An 18,404-nucleotide genomic window follows, 5' to 3' on the forward strand; every position below is an offset into this window, starting at 1 on the left:
ATAGCAGAGACGTCACACGAAACCCATCCTCTGGGCGTATCGAGTTCGGAGTTCCCATCTGAGCGAAATGGCCTGAACGAAGGTGTGGTTATAGGTCGGAAGTATTTGCATGAGCGTTAAAGGATATTACTTACGGTGTATCATTCATCTGTATCATGCGTGCATAGGAAAACGACGAAATAAACTGTATTGTAGGCAATGCAGGAAGCGTTCGATTTACGACTGGGAGACACAACTGCCACCGCCGAACCTGCGTAGTCATAGTTGAAAAGAATAGGAATACGGACCGGTGACTTTGGCAGGTAAGCTTGATGAGAAAACGGGCGTCCAAGCTCATATTTCCATGTTAAAGAGAAACTGCGCTAATTTTGTAATTTTATTGCGAATCTACAATATTTTGATGTAAGTGCTCTGTTTAGCACTGCTTAAAGTAAACGTTGTACTTTTTATGTCTTCAATTTGGTGTTAAGTGTTCATTATTTGACTGTGAAACATGCATTTCGTTCATACTACCGCATTGGACGGTGAAATTTATTTTCTCACCGGTTTCACCGGTTCTTCTGATATGACATACACACTCACGAGCAACATGAGTTCTTAGGTTGTAACAATGTTACTATATTTCTTACACCCCTTGTGCAACTTGTGGGTAGCCGAATCTTTATTATACCCATGCTAAACATATTTACTGTATAACATAGTGTTTCAATATGCTTTGTGTTGTAATCACGACAGATATATATAGTTAAGCAAATTTTACTATGCATGTTGTTAACCAGCACATCAAGTACACGAAGTCGGTAAGAAACAAGTGGTTTCCGTTTCCTGTGTAACATCAAAATAAGTAACATGAATATTGCTACACGTTCTCTTTTTTTTCTAACAACAAAGGCAGACTCCACCTAACTTTGGTATGTAGTCCAATCATTTTGATTGTGAACTGAATGTTTGTTTGTCTCTCACTGTCTATTTGCACACACACACAGTACCAGTCAAAAGTTTGGATATACCTACTCATTCAAGGTTTTTCTTTATTTTTACTGTGTTTTACATTGTATAATAATAGTGAAGACATCAAAGCTATGAAATAACACATGGAATCATGTAGTAACCAAAAAAGTGTTAAACAAATCAAAATATATTGGAGATTCTTCAGAGTAGCCACTCTTTGCCTTGATGACAGCTTTGCACACTCTTGGCATTCTCTCAACCAGTTTCACCTGGAATGCTTTTCCGACAGTCTTGAAGGAGTTCCCACATGTGCTGAGCACTTGTTGGCTGCTTTTCCTTCACTCTGCGATCCAACTCATCCCAAACCATCTCAATTGGCTTGAGGTTGGGTCATCTGATCAGGTCAGCACTCCATCACTCTCCTTCTTGGTCAAATAGCCCTTACACAGCCTGGTGGTGTGTTGGGTCATTGTCCTGTTGAAAACAAATGATAGTCCCAATAAGCGCAAACCAGATGGGATGGCATATTGCTGCAGAATGCTGTGGTAGCCATGCTGGTTAAGTGTGCCTTGAATTCTAAATAAATAACCGACAGTGTCACCAGCAAAGTACCATCACACCTCCTCCATGCTTCACGGTGGGAACCACACATGCGGAGATATGGACTTGGTCTTTTACCAAATAGGACTATCTTCCCTATACCACACCTACCTTGTCACAACACAACTGATTGGCTCAAATGCATTAAGAAGGAAAGAAATTCCACAAATTAACTTTTAACAAGGCACAGGTTAATTGAAATGCATTCCAGGTGACTACCTCATGAAGCTGGTTGAGAGAATGCCAAGCGTGTGCAAAGCTGTCATCAAGGCAAAGGGTGGCTACTTTGAAGAATCTCAAATATAAAATATATTTTTTGGTTACTACATGATTCCAAATGTGTAATTTCATAGTTTTAATGTCTTATGCTACAATGTAGAAAATAGTACAAAATAACGAAAAACCCTGGAGTGAGTGGGTGTGTCAACTTTTGACTGGCACTATATATATATATATATATATATAATGTGTGTGTGGTGTGTATGTATTTATTTATTTATTACTTTCTTTGATTTACATTCAGTCTTTCAGTTGTATACAGTAGGTCTTCGGATGGCCCTACCTGTGTGTGGCTCAACTCTCATGCTGTCATCTCATTGCAACTCTGTGAGATCCTTAGCAGAGGTATTGTAGTACTTTGCCTGTCTCTGCTGACTTTCTTTGAACTTCTCTGCTGACCATTAATTTTGTCATTCCTGGTCTCAGCAGATTTTCAATCATTCGCACTATTGTCTTTGTACGTCTTTCCATCAGTGCCATTGCAGGGCTGCTGTCTGTTGCTTGTGACGGGGTATTTCTGTGATCCAGCAGGACTAGGTATGGGTCAGCACCTGCTCTCTTTGCTTTTGCCATCAGTCGTTCGGCTGTTTTCGCTGCCAATTCCAATTTCCCATTACTTTGCGAGTATACTGGAGACAATGTTTAGTGTTTAAAGTCCCAGGCCTTGCTGAAACTTCTGAACTTGCCTGAAGAGTACTGGGGGCCATTGTCTGAATATAGGATGTCAGGTATGCCAAAGTGTGTCTTCAGTTTTGAAATGGCCGCTTTTGACTGCGTGTTCTCCAAATAGTCCACCTTCCAGAAGTTTGAGTTTTCAATCAACTGTGACCATGTAGTCTCTGTTGTTGAACTTGAACAGGTCCATATTTTTGTCCCAGGGAAGCTTTGGTGCTTCGTGTGGTCTCAGCGTCTCTTTCTGCTGCTTCACACCCCATGCAGTGCAGGTGCTACATTGTTCCATGCATGTTCTCAGCTGTGCATTCATGCCCGGTCAGTAGACACGCTCGCAAGCTCTTCTCAGACATCCCTCGATTTCTATGTGTGAGGAAGGGATTCTTTGAGGGCAGCAAGCACAATGACTCGCTCACCTCTGAAGGTAACTCCACTTTGCACACTCAACTCATCTTTGTTGTGAAAATACATTGCTACTTTCAAGGGTACATGTTCTTTCACTTCTGGCCACCCCTGCAGGATCACATTCTTCAGTGTCTGGAGCTTCAGTGGCTCTCTGGATGGCCTTTAGTCTCTCGCTTGACACAGGCAGGTAGTGTATCATGTTGATTGATTCCACAGGGCATCTGTTCTCTTGTTCTGAGAGGCACACCCTGCTTAGGGTGTTGGCCAGCACCACATGTTTTCCAGGAACCTATCTGAGACTGACCACAGGGGTCTGTGCAATGGTATCAGCTGATTTTTCTTGAAAGCCAGCTCGAGTCTTTCTGACCACTCCCACAGTGAGTCCTTGTGTGTTAGGTGTCACAGCGGCTTGCGGTGCTCCGTGGCATGGCTGCAGAACTTGCATAGGTCGTTTACCATGCCCAGGAGGCGCTGCACCCCCTGCACATCTTGTAGGCCTAGGCATCTGTCTGATGGCTGTCGCTTTTCCCGGGTCCACTTTCAAACCCCTCTGATGTTAGCAGGTGACCAATGTAGGGCACTTCCTTCAGCCTGAGCTGCAGCTTCTCTGGATTCAGCTTGATATTGAGCTTCCTGCATCTGTCCAGGAGCATTCACAGGTTCTTGTCATCGTCCCGATTTTGCAGCTTCATTGTTGTCTCCTTTCTCCCATAATCAGGATGCCATCTGCAGTGATATTTATTTATTTATTTTTTGACTCCTCGGCAGACCTTCCATTCCCTGTTTCAACTTCCTCTGAAAGATCTCTGGGGATGAACTGATTCCGATTTGGCATGCGCAGCCACCTGTAGCGTCCCATGGCAGTAGAGAACGTGGTGAGATAGCTGGATTCCTCATCCAGTTCCACATGTCAGTTGTTTCATCACAAACAGAGAACACACGTGCTCTGTTCAGGTCTGGCACCACGTCTTCAATAGTGGTTAATGGCTCCACTTGAGCGCCTTGAAAGGTTTTGGATCGATACACACTCATATTTTTCCAGATGGTTTTTGCACTGCGATCAGGCTGCCAATCCAGTCTGTGCTTTTTTTTTCTTTCCCCCAACTGCTTTTTATCATCCTTTTCTATAGACCACCAAGCTCCTCTCTGAGTGGTTTATGTAGTGCTGCTGGACAGGCTCCACTCACTTGTCCACTCCCGGCTTCAGTTTGCCGGGTAAGCATCCATCTCCATGGAATACATCAGCTTGCTCCTGTTTTATTTGCTCTTTAGTCCAGGACCCTGTTTTCTTGACGGCCAGGATGCTGTGATGCTGCACAGTAAGCAACTCCATTGCCTGGATAGCCTTGCTGCCTACAATGGGCCTGTGCACATTCTTGTTGACTACGATGAACTCACCTCTGTAGGTTTTCTTATTGCGTGGATTGATCACTTTTTTTTAACGTGTGCACTTCCCCAGTGGCGTCGGGCTACTCTTGTTATACATCACCAATACCTGACTGCAGGGCTCTAGGTGACTGTCTTTTGTGAGGTTTGCAGGGATAACATTACAACTAGCACCACAATCTAGCTGAAATCTGACTGACATTTTGTTGACCAGCATGGTTGCAAAGAGAGCTGCATTGGGGTATTTTTCTTCTTCCTGTACCATGTTTATGCTCTCTGACTTTGGCCTGTGTGATGCAGAGAACATCCTCACTGCTCTCAGATTCAGCTGACGCATTTCACATTGCAAGTTCAGTGAGATATTTGTCTAAACTCTCATCTTGGCCCTGACTCCGCATGACAAAAATGTTTATCTCTCAATTGTTTCATTTTTCGTGGGATCACAAAATGCATCTAGTGCTGCAATTACTTCCTCAACAAAGAGATTGTCTCTTGTACTGCCCACACCAAGGGTCTCACAAATCTCTCTGCCTTTTTCCCCAATTAGATATACAGTAGCTTCACTTTAGTCATCAGGTTTTTCTCCCATTGCAAGAGCTATGTACAAATTAAATTCCTCTTTCCATCTTTTCCAGGTAAGTGCTAAATTACAATCGTCAAAGTCAATTTCTTTTCACTGGATTTTCCATGGCGATTTATTTGTAGAATGGAATGTTAGCTACTCACAAATCTGCTTATGGCCAGTTAGCTTTTAGTATAGTCATTCTATAATCAGCTAGCATTGACGTTCGGCGCGATGACTAGCTTGTAAAAGCAGACCTTTTCCAAACTGGCGCCTGGGATGTATTATTATTTGTATTTTTTCACTGCCACAATGTTTCAATGTGCTTTGTGTTGTAGTCCCAACAGACAAAGATATATCAGGACTCTGTCTTTCAAAGATGATTCGTAAAAATCCAAATAACTTCACAGATCTTCATTGTAAAGGGTTTAAACACTGTTTTCCATGCTTGTTCAATGAACCATAAACAATTAATGAACATGCATCTGTGGAACGGTTGTTAATATTCCAACCGGACAATTCCTTTGTCTTCAAAAAATAAAAGGACACGGCTAACTCTCATGTGAGCGCGCGCCACTAAGCTCATGTCATTTTCTCAGTCATCTGATTCCAATGGCTCTTATTCTCCACCCCATTCACAGTGGAAGCATGAAACAACGTTCTAAAGACTGTTGACATCTAGTGGAAGCCTTAGGAATTGGAAAATGACCCCACAGACACTGTGTATTAGGGAATCACTTGAAAAACTACAAACCTCAGATTTCCACACTTCCTGGTTGGATCTTTTTCTCAGGTTTTTGCCTGCCATATGAGTTCTGTTATACACAGACAGCATTCAAACAGTTTTAGAAACTTCAGAGTGTTTTCTATGCATATTATTAGTAGATTTGGATATCTTAGCTTCTGGGACTGAGTAGCAGGCAGTTTACTCTGGGCACCTTCTTCATCCGGATGTCAAAATACTGCCCCCTACCCTAGAGAAGTTAAGACACTAACAGCTTACAGACGGTAGGCAATTAAGGACACAGTTATGAAAACTTAGGACACTAAAGAGGCCTTTCTACTGACTCTGAAAAACACCAAAAGAAAGATGCCCAGGGTCCCTGCTCATCTACGTGAACGTGCCTTAGACATGCTGCAAGGAGGCATGAGGACTGCAGATGTGGCCAGGGCAATAAATTGCCATTTCCGTACTGTGAGACGCCTAAGACAGCGCTACAGGGAGACAGGACGGACAGCTGATCGTCCTCGCAGTGGCAGACCACGTGTAACAACACCTGCACAGGATCGCTACATCCGAACATCACACCTGCGAGACAGGTACAGGATGGCAACAACAACTGCCCGAGTTACACCAGGAATGCACAATCCCTCCATCAGTGCTCAGACTGTCCGCAATAGGCTGAGAGAGGCTGGGCTGAGGGCTTGTAGGCCTGTTGTAAGGCAAGTCCTCACCAGACATCACCGGCAACAAAGTCGCCTATGGGCACAAACCCACCTGTCGCTGGACCAGACAGGACTGGCAAAAGTGCTCTTCACTGACGAGTCGCGGTTTTGTCTCACCAGGGGTGATGGTCGGATTTGCGTTTATCGTCAAAGTAATGAGCGTTACACCAAGGCCTGTACTCTGGAGCGGGATCGATTTGGAGATGGAGGGTCCGTCATGGTCTGGGGCGGTGTGTCACAGCATCATCGGACTGAGCTTGCCTTCTCTGTGGCTCAGTTGGTAGAGCATGGTGTTTGCAACGCCAGGGTTCTGGGTTCGATTCCCACGGGGGGCCAGTACAAAAAAAATGCATGAAATGAAATGTATGCATTCACTATTGTAAGTCGCTCTGGATAAGAGCGTCTGCTAAATGACTAAAATGTCAAATGTAAAACATTGCAGGCAATCTCAACGCTGTGCGTTACAGGGAAGACATCCTCCTCCCTCATGTGGTACCCTTCCTGCAGGCTTTTCCTGACATGACCCTCAAGCATGACAATGCCACCAGCCATACTGCTCGTTCTGTGCATAATGTCCTGCAAGACAGGAATGTCAGTGTTCTGCCATGGCCAGCGACGAGCCCGAATCTCAATCCCATTAAGCACGTCTGGGACCTGTTGGATTGGAGGGTGAGGGCTAGGGCCATTCCCCCCAGAAATGTCAGGGAACTTGCAGGTGTCTTGGTGGAAGAGTGGGGTAACGTCTCACAGCAAGAACTGGCAAATCTGGTGCAGTCCATGAGGAGTTGAACTACAGTACTTAATGCAGCTGGTGGCCACGCCAGATACTGACTGTTACTTTTGATTTTGACCCGCCCTTTGTTCAGGGACACATTATTCAATTTCTGTTAGTCACGCGTCTGTGGAACATGTTCAGTTTGTCTGTTGTTGAATCTTATGTTCATACATATATTTACACATGTTAAGTTTGCTGAAGATAAACGCAGTTGACAGTGAGAGGATGTTTCTTTTTTGCTGATTTTAGTTAAGCAAACTTTACTTTGCATATTGTTAACCAGCACATCAAATACATGAAGTCGGTAAGTAACAAGTGGGTTCTGTTTCCTGTGTAACATCAATATGAGTAACATCAATATTGCTACACATAGACTGTATGGTTATGATAATCAATGTAGCCTATTGTTTAGGTTACAGTAAAAATGAATCGAACTTCCTGTCTTCCAGAGATGGCCGCAGACGACAAAGTGGTCATCCTATCGGATGATGAAGAAGATCAAAAGAGGAAGTACGTCCTGGACGAACCCTTCAACACTCTTTCCCTGGAGCTTCAGACCGACCGAGAGCCAGGACCCACTCCTGCAGCAGCAGACACACGGTCTGCTCCAGAGACACCCATGGCCTCACCACTGAAAGACCTAGGCTGCTTTGAGAGGATGTGCCTTAGAGTCAACTCCCAGCTCCTCATCTCCAAGATCTTCTACTTCTTCTTCTATGCAGCATACGGTTCACTGCACCCACTCCTAGCCGTCTACTACAAACAGCTAGGGATGTCACCAAGCCGTAGTGGACTGTTGGTTGGGATCCGGTACTTTATAGAGTTCTGCAGTGCGCCATTCTGGGGAGTGGTGGCCGATCGTTTTAAGAAAGGAAAGCCGTTGTTGCTGTTCTCTGTGCTTTGTTGGTTGGTGTTCAACTGTGGCATCGGCTTTGTCAAACCAGCTGCCATGATCTGTAAGGAGAAGGTGGACATCCCCACAATGGCCCCACCAATACTGCCCTTGACGACTATGACACCAATTAACGGCTCGCTACCGGACGCTTCCACCAATCACACGAGGAGAAGTCGTCGGGATTTGTTTCAAAGTTACTTTCCTAGCTTCCCTTTTGTTTTGAATGGCCTTGATTCTGGCTATAGCTTACGCCACAGGCATAGGAGAGGTGCTGATAGCAATACCACTCAATCCGCTGGGGTGCCTTACGAGCAGAGTAATGCTACAACCACAGCTACGACAACAGCCACTCACACCCCCACCGGTGCCCAACCCAGAGTGGTGTCTGATGAGCAAGCCAATACCACTCAGCTTTTACCGAATACCACAACTATGCCACTGACCACTAAAACCCCTACCCATGCCCCCACCACCACCAATTCCACATTGATGCCTCACAAGCAGGGCAATTCCACTCAAGCTACTCCAAATACTACAACAACAAATATGGCAACCACTACCACCACCCCTGCCCCCACCCAACCTAAAGAGTACATCATTGAGTACAACGAAGATCAGGTCGAGAGCATTTTTCTCCTGATCCTCTTGGTCATCATCGTGGGGGAGTTTTTCAGCGCGCCGGCGGTCACCATTGTGGACACAGTGACGTTACAGTACCTGGGGAAGCACCGGGACCGTTACGGCCTGCAGAGAATGTGGGGGTCCCTTGGCTGGGGCGTGACCATGCTGCTAGTGGGTATCTGGATAGACCACACCCACATTACGCTGTTCATCGACGGCGTGGTCGGCTGTATCCTGCCCGAGTACAAGAACTACCAGGTAATGTATGACATTGAAAATGTGACAAATAATATCAAATCAAATGTATTTAAATAGCCCTTCTTACATCAGCTGATACCTCAAAGTGCTGTACAGAAACCCAGCCTAAAACCCCAAACAGCAAGCAATGCAGGTGTAGAAGCACGGTGGCTAGGAAAAACTCCCTAGAAAGGACAAAACCTAGGAAGAAACCTAGAGAGGAACCAGGCTATTAGGGGTGGCTGTGCCGGGGTGGAGATTATAACAGAACATGGCCAAGATGTTCAAATGTTCATAAATGAACAGCATGGTCAAATAATAATAATCATAGTAGTTGTCGAGGGTGCAACAAGTCAGCAACTCAAGAGTAAGTGTCAGTTGGCTTTTTCAAAGCCGATCTTTGAGAGTATCTCTACCGCTCCTGCTGTCTCTAGAGAGTTGAAAACAGCAGGTCTGGGACAGGTAGCACGTCCGGTGAACAGTTCAGGGTTCCAGCAGGTCTGGGACAGCAGGTCTGGGACAGGTAGCATGTCCAGTGAACAGGTCAGGGTTCCATAGCCGCAGGCAGAACAGTTGAAACTGGAGCAGCAGCACGGCCAGGTGGACTGGGGACAGCAAGGAGTCATCATGCCAGGTAGTCCTGAGGCATGGTCCTAGTGCTCAGGTCCTCCGAGAGCGAGAAAGAGAGAATTAGAGAGAGCATATTTAAATTCACACAGGACACCGGGTAAGACGAGAGAAATATTCCAGATGTAACAGACTGACCCTAGCCCCCCGACACATAAACTACTGCAGCATAAATACTGGAGGCTGAGACAGGAGGGGTCAGGAGACACTGTGACCCCATCCGATGATACCCCCGGACAGGGCCAAACAGGCAGGATATAACCCCACCCACTTTGCCAAAGCACAGACCCCACACCACTGGAGGTATATCTCCAACCACCAACTTACCATCCTGAGACAAGGCCGAGTATAGCCCACAAAGATCTCCGCCACGGCACAACCCAAGGGGGGGGGGGCAACCCAGACAGGAAGACCACGTCAGTGACTCAACCCACTCAAGTGACGCACCCCTCCTAGGGACGGCATGGAAGAACACCAGTAAGCCAGTGACTCAGCCCCTGTAATAAGGTTAGAGGCAGAGAATCCCAGTGGAGAGAGGGGAACCGGCTAGGCAGAGACAGCAAGGGCCTTTCGTTGCTCCAGCCTTTCCATTCACCTTCACACTCCTGGGCCAGACTACACTTAATCATAGGACCTACTGAAGAGATGAGTCTTCAGTAAAGACTTCAAGGTTGAGACTGAGTCTGCGTCTCTCACATGGGTAGGCAGACCATTCCATAAAAATTGAGCTCTATAGGAGAAAGCCCTGCCTCCAGCTGTTTGCTTAGAAATTCTAGGGACAATTAGGAGGCCTGCGTCTTGTGACCGTAGCGTACGTGTAGGTATGTACGACAGGACCAAATCGGAAAGATAATATGGCCCAGGAGGCCTGTAAAGAGTTGCTATAAAAAATAATAAGCAATGGGTCGCTAATGGCAACATAGTTGATACGTAAATAAAAAATGTAGTTAATTTGTTCATTTCTTCACTCGTTCCTTCCCCAGGTGGCCTTCATAGTGTTTGGAGTGATGATGGGTCTGGCCCTGGTGGTAGCAACACAATTCTACTTCGACAGGTAATAGGGGCAGACCCAATTTAAACTGTTTGAAACCCCACCTTTTTTAGCTTTTCCTTAAATCAATGATTTTATTGTTATTTTAGACTTTTTGTTTTATGTTCTTTTATTCATCACTTTCATAGAATTGCTGTTTGTTTTTAATATCTTCTATTTGATTTATTTTACTGTAAAGTGTGTGGCGATTTTAAATTGCCTTTAAATTAAGTTTGATTTGATTTGACAGTGGGGACTACAGACAGGAGGTGCCTCAGAGGCCCCATGAGGTAGAGATACCACAGGTAAATCAACTGGAAAATGAAAACTCACACTAAGTGGAAATAGTCTTTCTAATTTCTTTAGCCGAAGTAAATACTGCTTTAAATAGAAAATTGTTATTTTATTCGTTTTACACCATTTTTTTCACACAGGTAGATGGGAATGTGGCATCTCCAGAGGAGAGCTCCACCTCGGACCAGACCCCCATCACCCCAGAGTCCACCACCACCGAACAGCCTTTCTATTACAGTGACCTCCTCAGGCTGCTGTGTAGTGTTCAGTACAGCACGGTGCTGTTTGTTGCCTGGTTCATGGGCTTCGGTTACGGCTTTGTGTTCACCTTCCTGTATTGGCATCTAGAAGACCTGAAGGGGACCACCACGCTGTTTGGAGTGTGTTCGGTTCTGAGTCATGTGTCGGAGCTGGCTGCTTACTTCACCAGTCATAAGTTTATCGAGCTGGTGGGACACATCAGGTAAGGATGGGGTTGTTGGTGTTCTTGTTTTTGGGAGGGTGGCGGAGGAAGGGATATCACATTATCCATCTCTTTTAACCAAATCTTTTACCAAAAACAGCAGCAGCAACAACAACCAAAGCACACCGAATTTTCTGAAACTGAGGATTTCCACGTTTGCTATCCCGTTTCACCTCAACTAGACATGCTGCATGTAAACAATCGTGTTCGTTTAGAGTGCCTCTTGCTTGAACGTCACACAGACCTTGTGCGTATACTATAGTCAGACAGACAGACCTAGCACAGAGCAGGGACATTTGAGGGTGTTATGTTTAAGGAGAGAGGCCCATCCATCTGGCAGCTCTGTGCGACCTATGTCATTTTGACCCACCATTTAAAAGCATTCTTCTCTAACATCATGGGTGGTTATAACCCTGCAAGAAATACAGTTACCTATTAGTGCAAAGGTCTCAAGAAGAATTTTTTTGCTTTTTGCCTCACCAGTTCAATGGGCACTGTGCACAAAGAGTAATACTAACTATACCTAGTAGGGCATCTCTTAAAACCAGGGGTGATTTGATGTCACACTTTTTCTCCATCCCTAGCAAACACAGCTGATTAATCAAATTGCATTCTAAACTGAAGATCACGATTAGGTGATTATTGGAGTCAGGTGTGTTAGCTGGAGCAAAACTGTGATGCCAATCAGGCCCTCGAGGACTGGAATTGCCCACCCCTGCTTTAAACCTTGGATGAGTATTCTGCGATGGAATCCTAATTAACGCAACAAAAGACGCTCTAAGTCTGAAAAGCCTATACATTCCATACATCACCCTATTTGATCTGTTTTGCTTCTTCTTAATAACTTTTGCTCGGAGTACCTAACCTCTGAAAATCTCATCACTAATTTCTTTCTTTCCTCCCTGTTTTCCTAACTTAGGGTCTTGTACATTGGCTTGGCATGTAACACAGCACGCTACCTGTACATTTCTTACTTGGAGAATGCATGGATAGTTCTGCCTATGGAGGTCTTACAAGGTAAGAGAGATCAGGTCCGGCATTGACATTACTTCCTGTTGACATCTGACTGAGGAAAGGTTCAAATCTGATTCTGTAGTTAAGGGCTGTATTATTGAGCCTCAGAAAAGTACATCTTAGGACAGGAATCTGTTATTTCAAGCAATCGCTGCCTTATAAAACACCTTTTAATGTTAATATAGGAATGTTAATATTGATTTGAATTGAAAAGGCCTTTACAGTATCACAACAAACTGTCATATTAAAAGACAGTATCAACAAAAGGAAATTCAATAAGGATATCCTGGTAATGTCATATGACTAGTGAATAGGCACCATGTTATCCCTGTTTGTCGATCTGTGGTTACAGATGAGATTATTTAAGAGCAGGTTGGATGGGTCTTGTCAAACACTGGACAGGAGAATATATTGTTCCACTCCCTCTTTCAGACACCTTGGGTACACAATAACCAATAGGACAGAGGTAGGCAACTAGATCCAGAGTGGGCCGAATTTTGTTGAAGAGAATGGTCGGTCCCAGAAAATAACTATAATAATTTCTACACTCCAAATTGACCACAACTAAGCCCAAAAAGAGATTGTATTTTGAGACGCAATCATATATTAGATTTTTTTGGGATGTGGGAACACTTGGGAACAGACTTCCTAAATGAAACACATTTGTAGTTGAATTCCTGGTGATTTTACACTTCTTTTTTTGGTATAATGGTCTGGGGTTGTTTTTCATGGTTCAGGCTAGGCCCCTTAGTTCCAGTGAAGGGAATTCTTAACGCTACAGCATAAAATGACATTCTAGATGATTCTGTGCTTCCAACTTTGTGGCATCAGTTTGGGAAAGGCACTTTCCTATTTCAGCATGACAATGCCCCCCCCCCAGAAATGGTTTGTCGAGATCGGTGTGGAAGAATTTGACTGGCCTGCACAGAGCCCTGACCTCAACCCCTTTGAACACCTCTGGGATGAATTGGAACGCGGACTGAGAGCCAGGCCTAATCGTCCAACATTAGTGCCTGACCTCAGTAATGCTCTTGTGGCTGAATGGAAGCAAGTACCCGCAGCAATGTTCCAACATCTAGTGGAAAGCCTTCCCAGAAGAGTGGCGGCTGTTATAACAGCAAAGGGGAACCAACTCCATATTAATGCCCATGATTTTGGAATGAGATGTTTGACGAGCAGGTGTCCACATACTTTTGGTTAGGTAGTGTATATAATGATTGTTTGTATTTTTTTTTACTAAACACGTTGGGGGGGGGGGGGGGGGGGCAAAGAAATAGCCTGTTGCCGACCCGTGCTCTAGGACAGAGGTCCCGACTTATAAAGTGAATGTACTCATCCATGATTCTTGCAAGGAATGTAACTGTGGCGTTGTGTTTTGAATGGTGGCGGATAAAATGTCCTATAGGCCTACGCCTCATGACAATTTTTCTAGTAATAACTGGTAATGCGCTCAATAAATAAGTAAGAATAAGCTCGTTATTACTGGTCATAAGTGATGGGCACTGTTTGCTTTGGTGCTATAGCTTCTTCCTGAGCTTTATGTCTTAGAGAAGTGTTTTGCAACTCCAGCCCACAAAGCAAAGTAAGATGACCATCCTGTTACTTCAGCATAAGAATGTGTGTGTATATACAGTTGAAGTTTACATACACCTTATCCAAATGCATTTAAACTCAGTTTTTCACAATTCCTGACATTTAATCCTCGTAAACATTCACTGTCTTAGGTCAGTTAGGATCACCACTTTATTTTAAGAATGTGAAATGTCAGAATAATAGTAGAGAATTATTTATTTAAGCTTGTATTTCTTTCATCACATTCATGCACTCAATTAGTATTTGGTAGCATTGTCTTTAAATTGTTTAACTTGGGTCAAACGTTTCGGGTAGCCTTCCACAAGCTTCCCACAATAAGTTGGTGGAATTTTGGCCCATTCCTCCTGACATAGCTGGTGTAACTGAGTCAGGTTTGTAGGCCTCCTTGCTCGCACACGCTTTTTCAGTTCTGCCCACAAATGTTCTATAGGCTTGAGGTCAGGGCTTTGTGATGTCCACTCCAATACCTTGACTTTGTTGTCCTTAAGCCATTTTTGTCACAACTTTGGAAGTATGCTTGGGGTCATTGTCCATTTGGAAGACCCATTTGTGACCAAGCTTTAACTTCCTGACTGATGTCTTGAGATGTTGCTTCAATATATCCACATAATTGTTCTTCCTCATGGTGCCATCTATTTTGTGAAGTGCACCAGTCCCTCCTGCAGCAAAGCACCTCCACAACATGATGCTGCCATCCCCGTGCTTCATGGTTGGGATGATGTTCTTCGGCTTGCAAGCCTCCCCCTTTTTCCTCCAAACATAACGATGGTGATTATGGCCAAACAGTTATATTTTTGTTTCATCAGACCAGAGGACATTTCTCCAAAAAGTACGATCTTTGTCCCCATGTGCAGTTGCAAACCGTAGTCTGGCTTTTTTATGGCTGTTTTGGAGCAGTGGCTTCTTCCTTGCTGAGCTGCCTTTCAGGTTATGTCGATTTATAGGACTTGTTTTACTGTGGATATTGATACTTTTGTACCTGTTTCCTCCAGCATCTTCACAAGGTCCTTTGCTGTTGTTCTGGGATAGATTTGCACTTTTCGCACCACAGTACGTTCATCTCTAGGAGACCAGAACGCATCTCCTTCCTGAGCGGTATGACGGCTGCGTGGTCCCATGGTGTTTATACTTGCGTACTATTGTTTGTACAGATGAACGTGGTACCTTCAGGCGTTTGGGAATTGCTCCCAAGGATGAACCAGACTTGTGGAGGTCTACAATTCTTTTTTCCTGAGGTCTTGGCTGATTTTTATTTTGAGTTTCCCATGATTTCAAGCAAAGAGGCACTGAGTTTGTAGGTAAGCCTTGAAATACATCCACAGGTACACCTCCAATTGACTCAAATGACAATTGACTCAAATGACTTAAATAAAGTAGAGGTGAGGTTTCCTGTTAGATTGTTTTTTTTCAATTTGTGCTAATACTACAAGACGGACTGCTTTTTTCTTCTGTAACATTTTACATTTAGCAGACACTCTTAACCCTAATTGCTCCTGTAAGTCGCTCTGGATAAGTGCCTTGCTCAAGGGCACATCAACAGTTTTTTCACCATAGTCGGCTCGGGGATTGAATCCCGCGACCTTTCGGTTACTGGCCCAACACTCTTAACCGCTAGGCTACCTGCCGCACCTACTTTGAAGAAGCATTTTTATCCTATAGGCTGTGTAATGTTTACCACTTCCATCAATGTTTGTCCTCTGACATCATTTACATTTTAGTCATTTAGCAGACGCTCTTATCCAGAGTGACTTACAGTCGTGAGTGCATATATTTTTGTACTGTTCCCCCATGGGAATCAAACCTACAACCCTCGCTTTGCAAGCGCCATGCTCTACCTCTGAGCCACACACAATATTTCACTTTTCTAACCTTTTGTTTTTTCTGTCTGTCTCTTTGTACTGTAGGTGTGACCCATGCGTCGGTTTGGGCAGCCTGTATCTCCTACCTGAGTGCCGCGGTGCCCCCAGCTCTGAGGACCTCTGCCCAGGGTATCCTCCAGGGTCTACACCTGGGGCTGGGACGGGGCTGTGGGGCCATGGTGGGGGGCGTCTTCGTCAACTATTTTGGTACGGATGCGACAACAACGGCCCCTTTTGACAGTCCCATTTGAGTAGTGAAATTTAGCAACTCCTGCCATACAGCCATGTTTTTATATTTTAACATGATTTTGAGAACCAATGAGTTCTGGTTTATTACATATTTATAAACTACATATCCACTAATAAACTATGTATAAACCTATTAAATGACACCTTAATATAAAGTGTTACCACTATGTTTTTTCTGTATCTGTAAAGTGTATCTTTCTTTTTCCAGGAGCTGCAGAGACGTTCAGAGGGATTGGAATGGCTTCCCTGGTTATACTCCTCATATTCTCCTTCATTCAATGTCTGACCGGACAGAATGAGGATAAGGGTGAGGGAGGGGCGAGCACCTCAGTTCATATTTTTTACAGACCCTGCATCAGTGCACTCTTAGAGGAATTTGTTCTGTATAGAATGGTTTAATGGATTGCTTCATATATTGCACTAAAAACAAAATATTTATATAACTGCAAACCACCCTTATTTTTAAGAGTACCATACAAGAATAACCTCAATTTGTATTCCCCTCGATAGAGGACAGGATGCTAGCAGAGAACATTCCGGTTCCTTCCAGTCCAGTTCCCATCGCTACCATAGACTTGATGCAAAGCCAGGTCAGAACTCTCCAAATTGTTGTACTCATATGCTGCTTCTTTCAGCAAACCAATTTCCCATTGTGGGACAATGATGTGTACTACTACTAATTACTACTACAACTACCAGGTTGGTGTGATGGTGCCCCGCCCTGACCCTAGACCCCCGGCTAAGAAGACTAAGCACCAGGAGGAGCAGGAGGATGTTAACAAACCGGCCTGGGTGCTGAGTGGCTCCCCCTGGGTCACCATAGCCTTCGCTGTCTGCCAGATCAGAGAGATGTACTGCATGGCCAAGAGTAGTCTACCCTCAGAGACACAGCCACTGCAGGTAGGATGATGAACGATAGTCCTTTTTTTTTTAAAGATGTGTCAAATCTCAATGAGAACTCTTGTCCTCAGATTTGCGACTCAAACGTTTTTAAGAATTAAGCCAATTCATGTCATTTTTTTTATAACCTTTTTTGAAATATTTTATTTCAATGGGATTTATTTTTCTATTTTTATATCGTATGATTAACAGTGACTATGTGAACGATTTCTCCCCACGCCTTCATGTGAACTAAAGAAAGGTGAGACTGTGTGTGCACTGTAGAGGTGAATTCGACACTGTCTTTGTGACGTGGTGAATGTGGTCAAATGTCCCATGTTCCTGTGTTTGGTCTACTAGTTTAGTGCATGGTTTGGTTATGTCTTTAGTGTATCCAAAACATTTTTGTCACGATGGATTAGCCAATGATGTTATATTATCTTGTCTGTTGCCAGGAGCAAAATGATCAGACCTCTTCTGAATACCAGGCAGTGGAGACTGAACACGGCACAGTGCAACAGGAGTCGCCACACCACCATAACGGTTCCCCAAGCAGCGTATCTAGCAAGGCCCACCCCGCAGAGCACCCCGAATCCCAGCCCTCTCCCCTACCAGACCAGGGGAACTCTGTGGCGCACCCTGCCTTTTTACCTGGTAATTTTGAGGCTTCACATCAACTGTCTAGTACAAACCCTTTCCGGCAGTAGATTAAAGGCTTGAGTTGAGTTTCGAGACGGATCAGGTACTTACATTGTCGCGGGTCTCCATTGGGTGCCTGAGACATGTACAGGAGGGAAGGGGTAAGGAGCATTGAGCGCTACTCCACATCGATGACTGTGCTGTAAAAAAAGTACCGAATGATATGCTTTCTGTGTGTGTGCCATCTGACGCGGTGTAAATAGGATTTGATCGAGAAAGGGTCAAAAGGGATTGTTGCCTTCTAGAATGTAATGTATTTATTTCCTCTGTGTCTTCCTGCACGAGCTTCTGACAATCATGTTATTATTTTGACTCTTGGGATGAAATGATATGTATACACAATAAAAATGTATTTGTAGCTAAATCTTTAACTTTCACTGCTTTTCTGGCGTCTCAATGATATTATAGCGGTCTATTCCGGCATGTTTTTAAAAGCCCAAGAGTAGACACTTGGTGGCAGTAGTGTACCGTATTGAAGTACTAACCCTAAGCGTGCGTGTTGTGTGAAGGTTGAGGTCAGGGTGTGCTTGCTGTTGCTGCTGATGGGAGTGTGTGGGAGGACAGTAATGGTGTTCTCTTCAGAAACTACACCACAATGCCATCTGCAACATCCCTTGTCTCGGCAGAGAATATAAGCTAATATTGATGTTGAAGATGGAAGAAAAAAAAAAATGAAAAAAAGATTTAATTAATTGGACTTATTGTTTCCCCCGAATCGTCTTTGTTTTGAACACAGAAATTAATATAATTCATTATTAGTGTACTCTAAATAGTGATTACACTACAACAGTCTCAAGAGACAACACTGACCATGGCAGCTGTCTTATCCAATAGTGTTAAGCATGTTGTCTACATCTAAGGAATGAAT

At 44.2% G+C, this 18,404-nt stretch overlaps 1 protein-coding gene across 2 annotated transcripts; it reads left to right on the plus strand.

Annotated features, from left to right (window-relative positions):
* The first annotated feature begins 29 nt into the window (after positions 1-29).
* Positions 30-17,913, plus strand: LOC106574288 (major facilitator superfamily domain-containing protein 6-A). Of its 2 annotated transcripts, XM_014150086.3 has the most exons (12): positions 30-302; positions 7,526-8,850; positions 10,440-10,510; positions 10,737-10,791; positions 10,921-11,243; positions 12,163-12,260; positions 15,755-15,916; positions 16,167-16,265; positions 16,469-16,548; positions 16,658-16,858; positions 17,051-17,099; positions 17,293-17,409. In XM_014150086.3, the coding sequence occupies exons 2-11, from the start codon at positions 7,528-7,530 to the stop codon at positions 17,051-17,053; spliced, it is 2,415 nt and encodes an 804-aa protein (XP_014005561.1). In that variant the 5' UTR covers positions 30-302; positions 7,526-7,527; the 3' UTR covers positions 17,054-17,099; positions 17,293-17,409. The 2 variants fall into 2 exon arrangements, with proteins under 2 accessions (XP_014005561.1, XP_014005558.1); XM_014150083.3 differs by lacking the exon at positions 17,051-17,099 and having other exon boundaries at positions 32-302; positions 17,293-17,913.
* Positions 17,914-18,404: the final 491 nt, after the last annotated feature.

The sequence above is a fragment of the Salmo salar genome, chromosome 16 (assembly GCF_965601325.2).
Source record: "Salmo salar chromosome 16, fSalSal1, whole genome shotgun sequence".
In the NCBI taxonomy this organism is placed as follows: domain Eukaryota; kingdom Metazoa; phylum Chordata; class Actinopteri; order Salmoniformes; family Salmonidae; genus Salmo; species Salmo salar.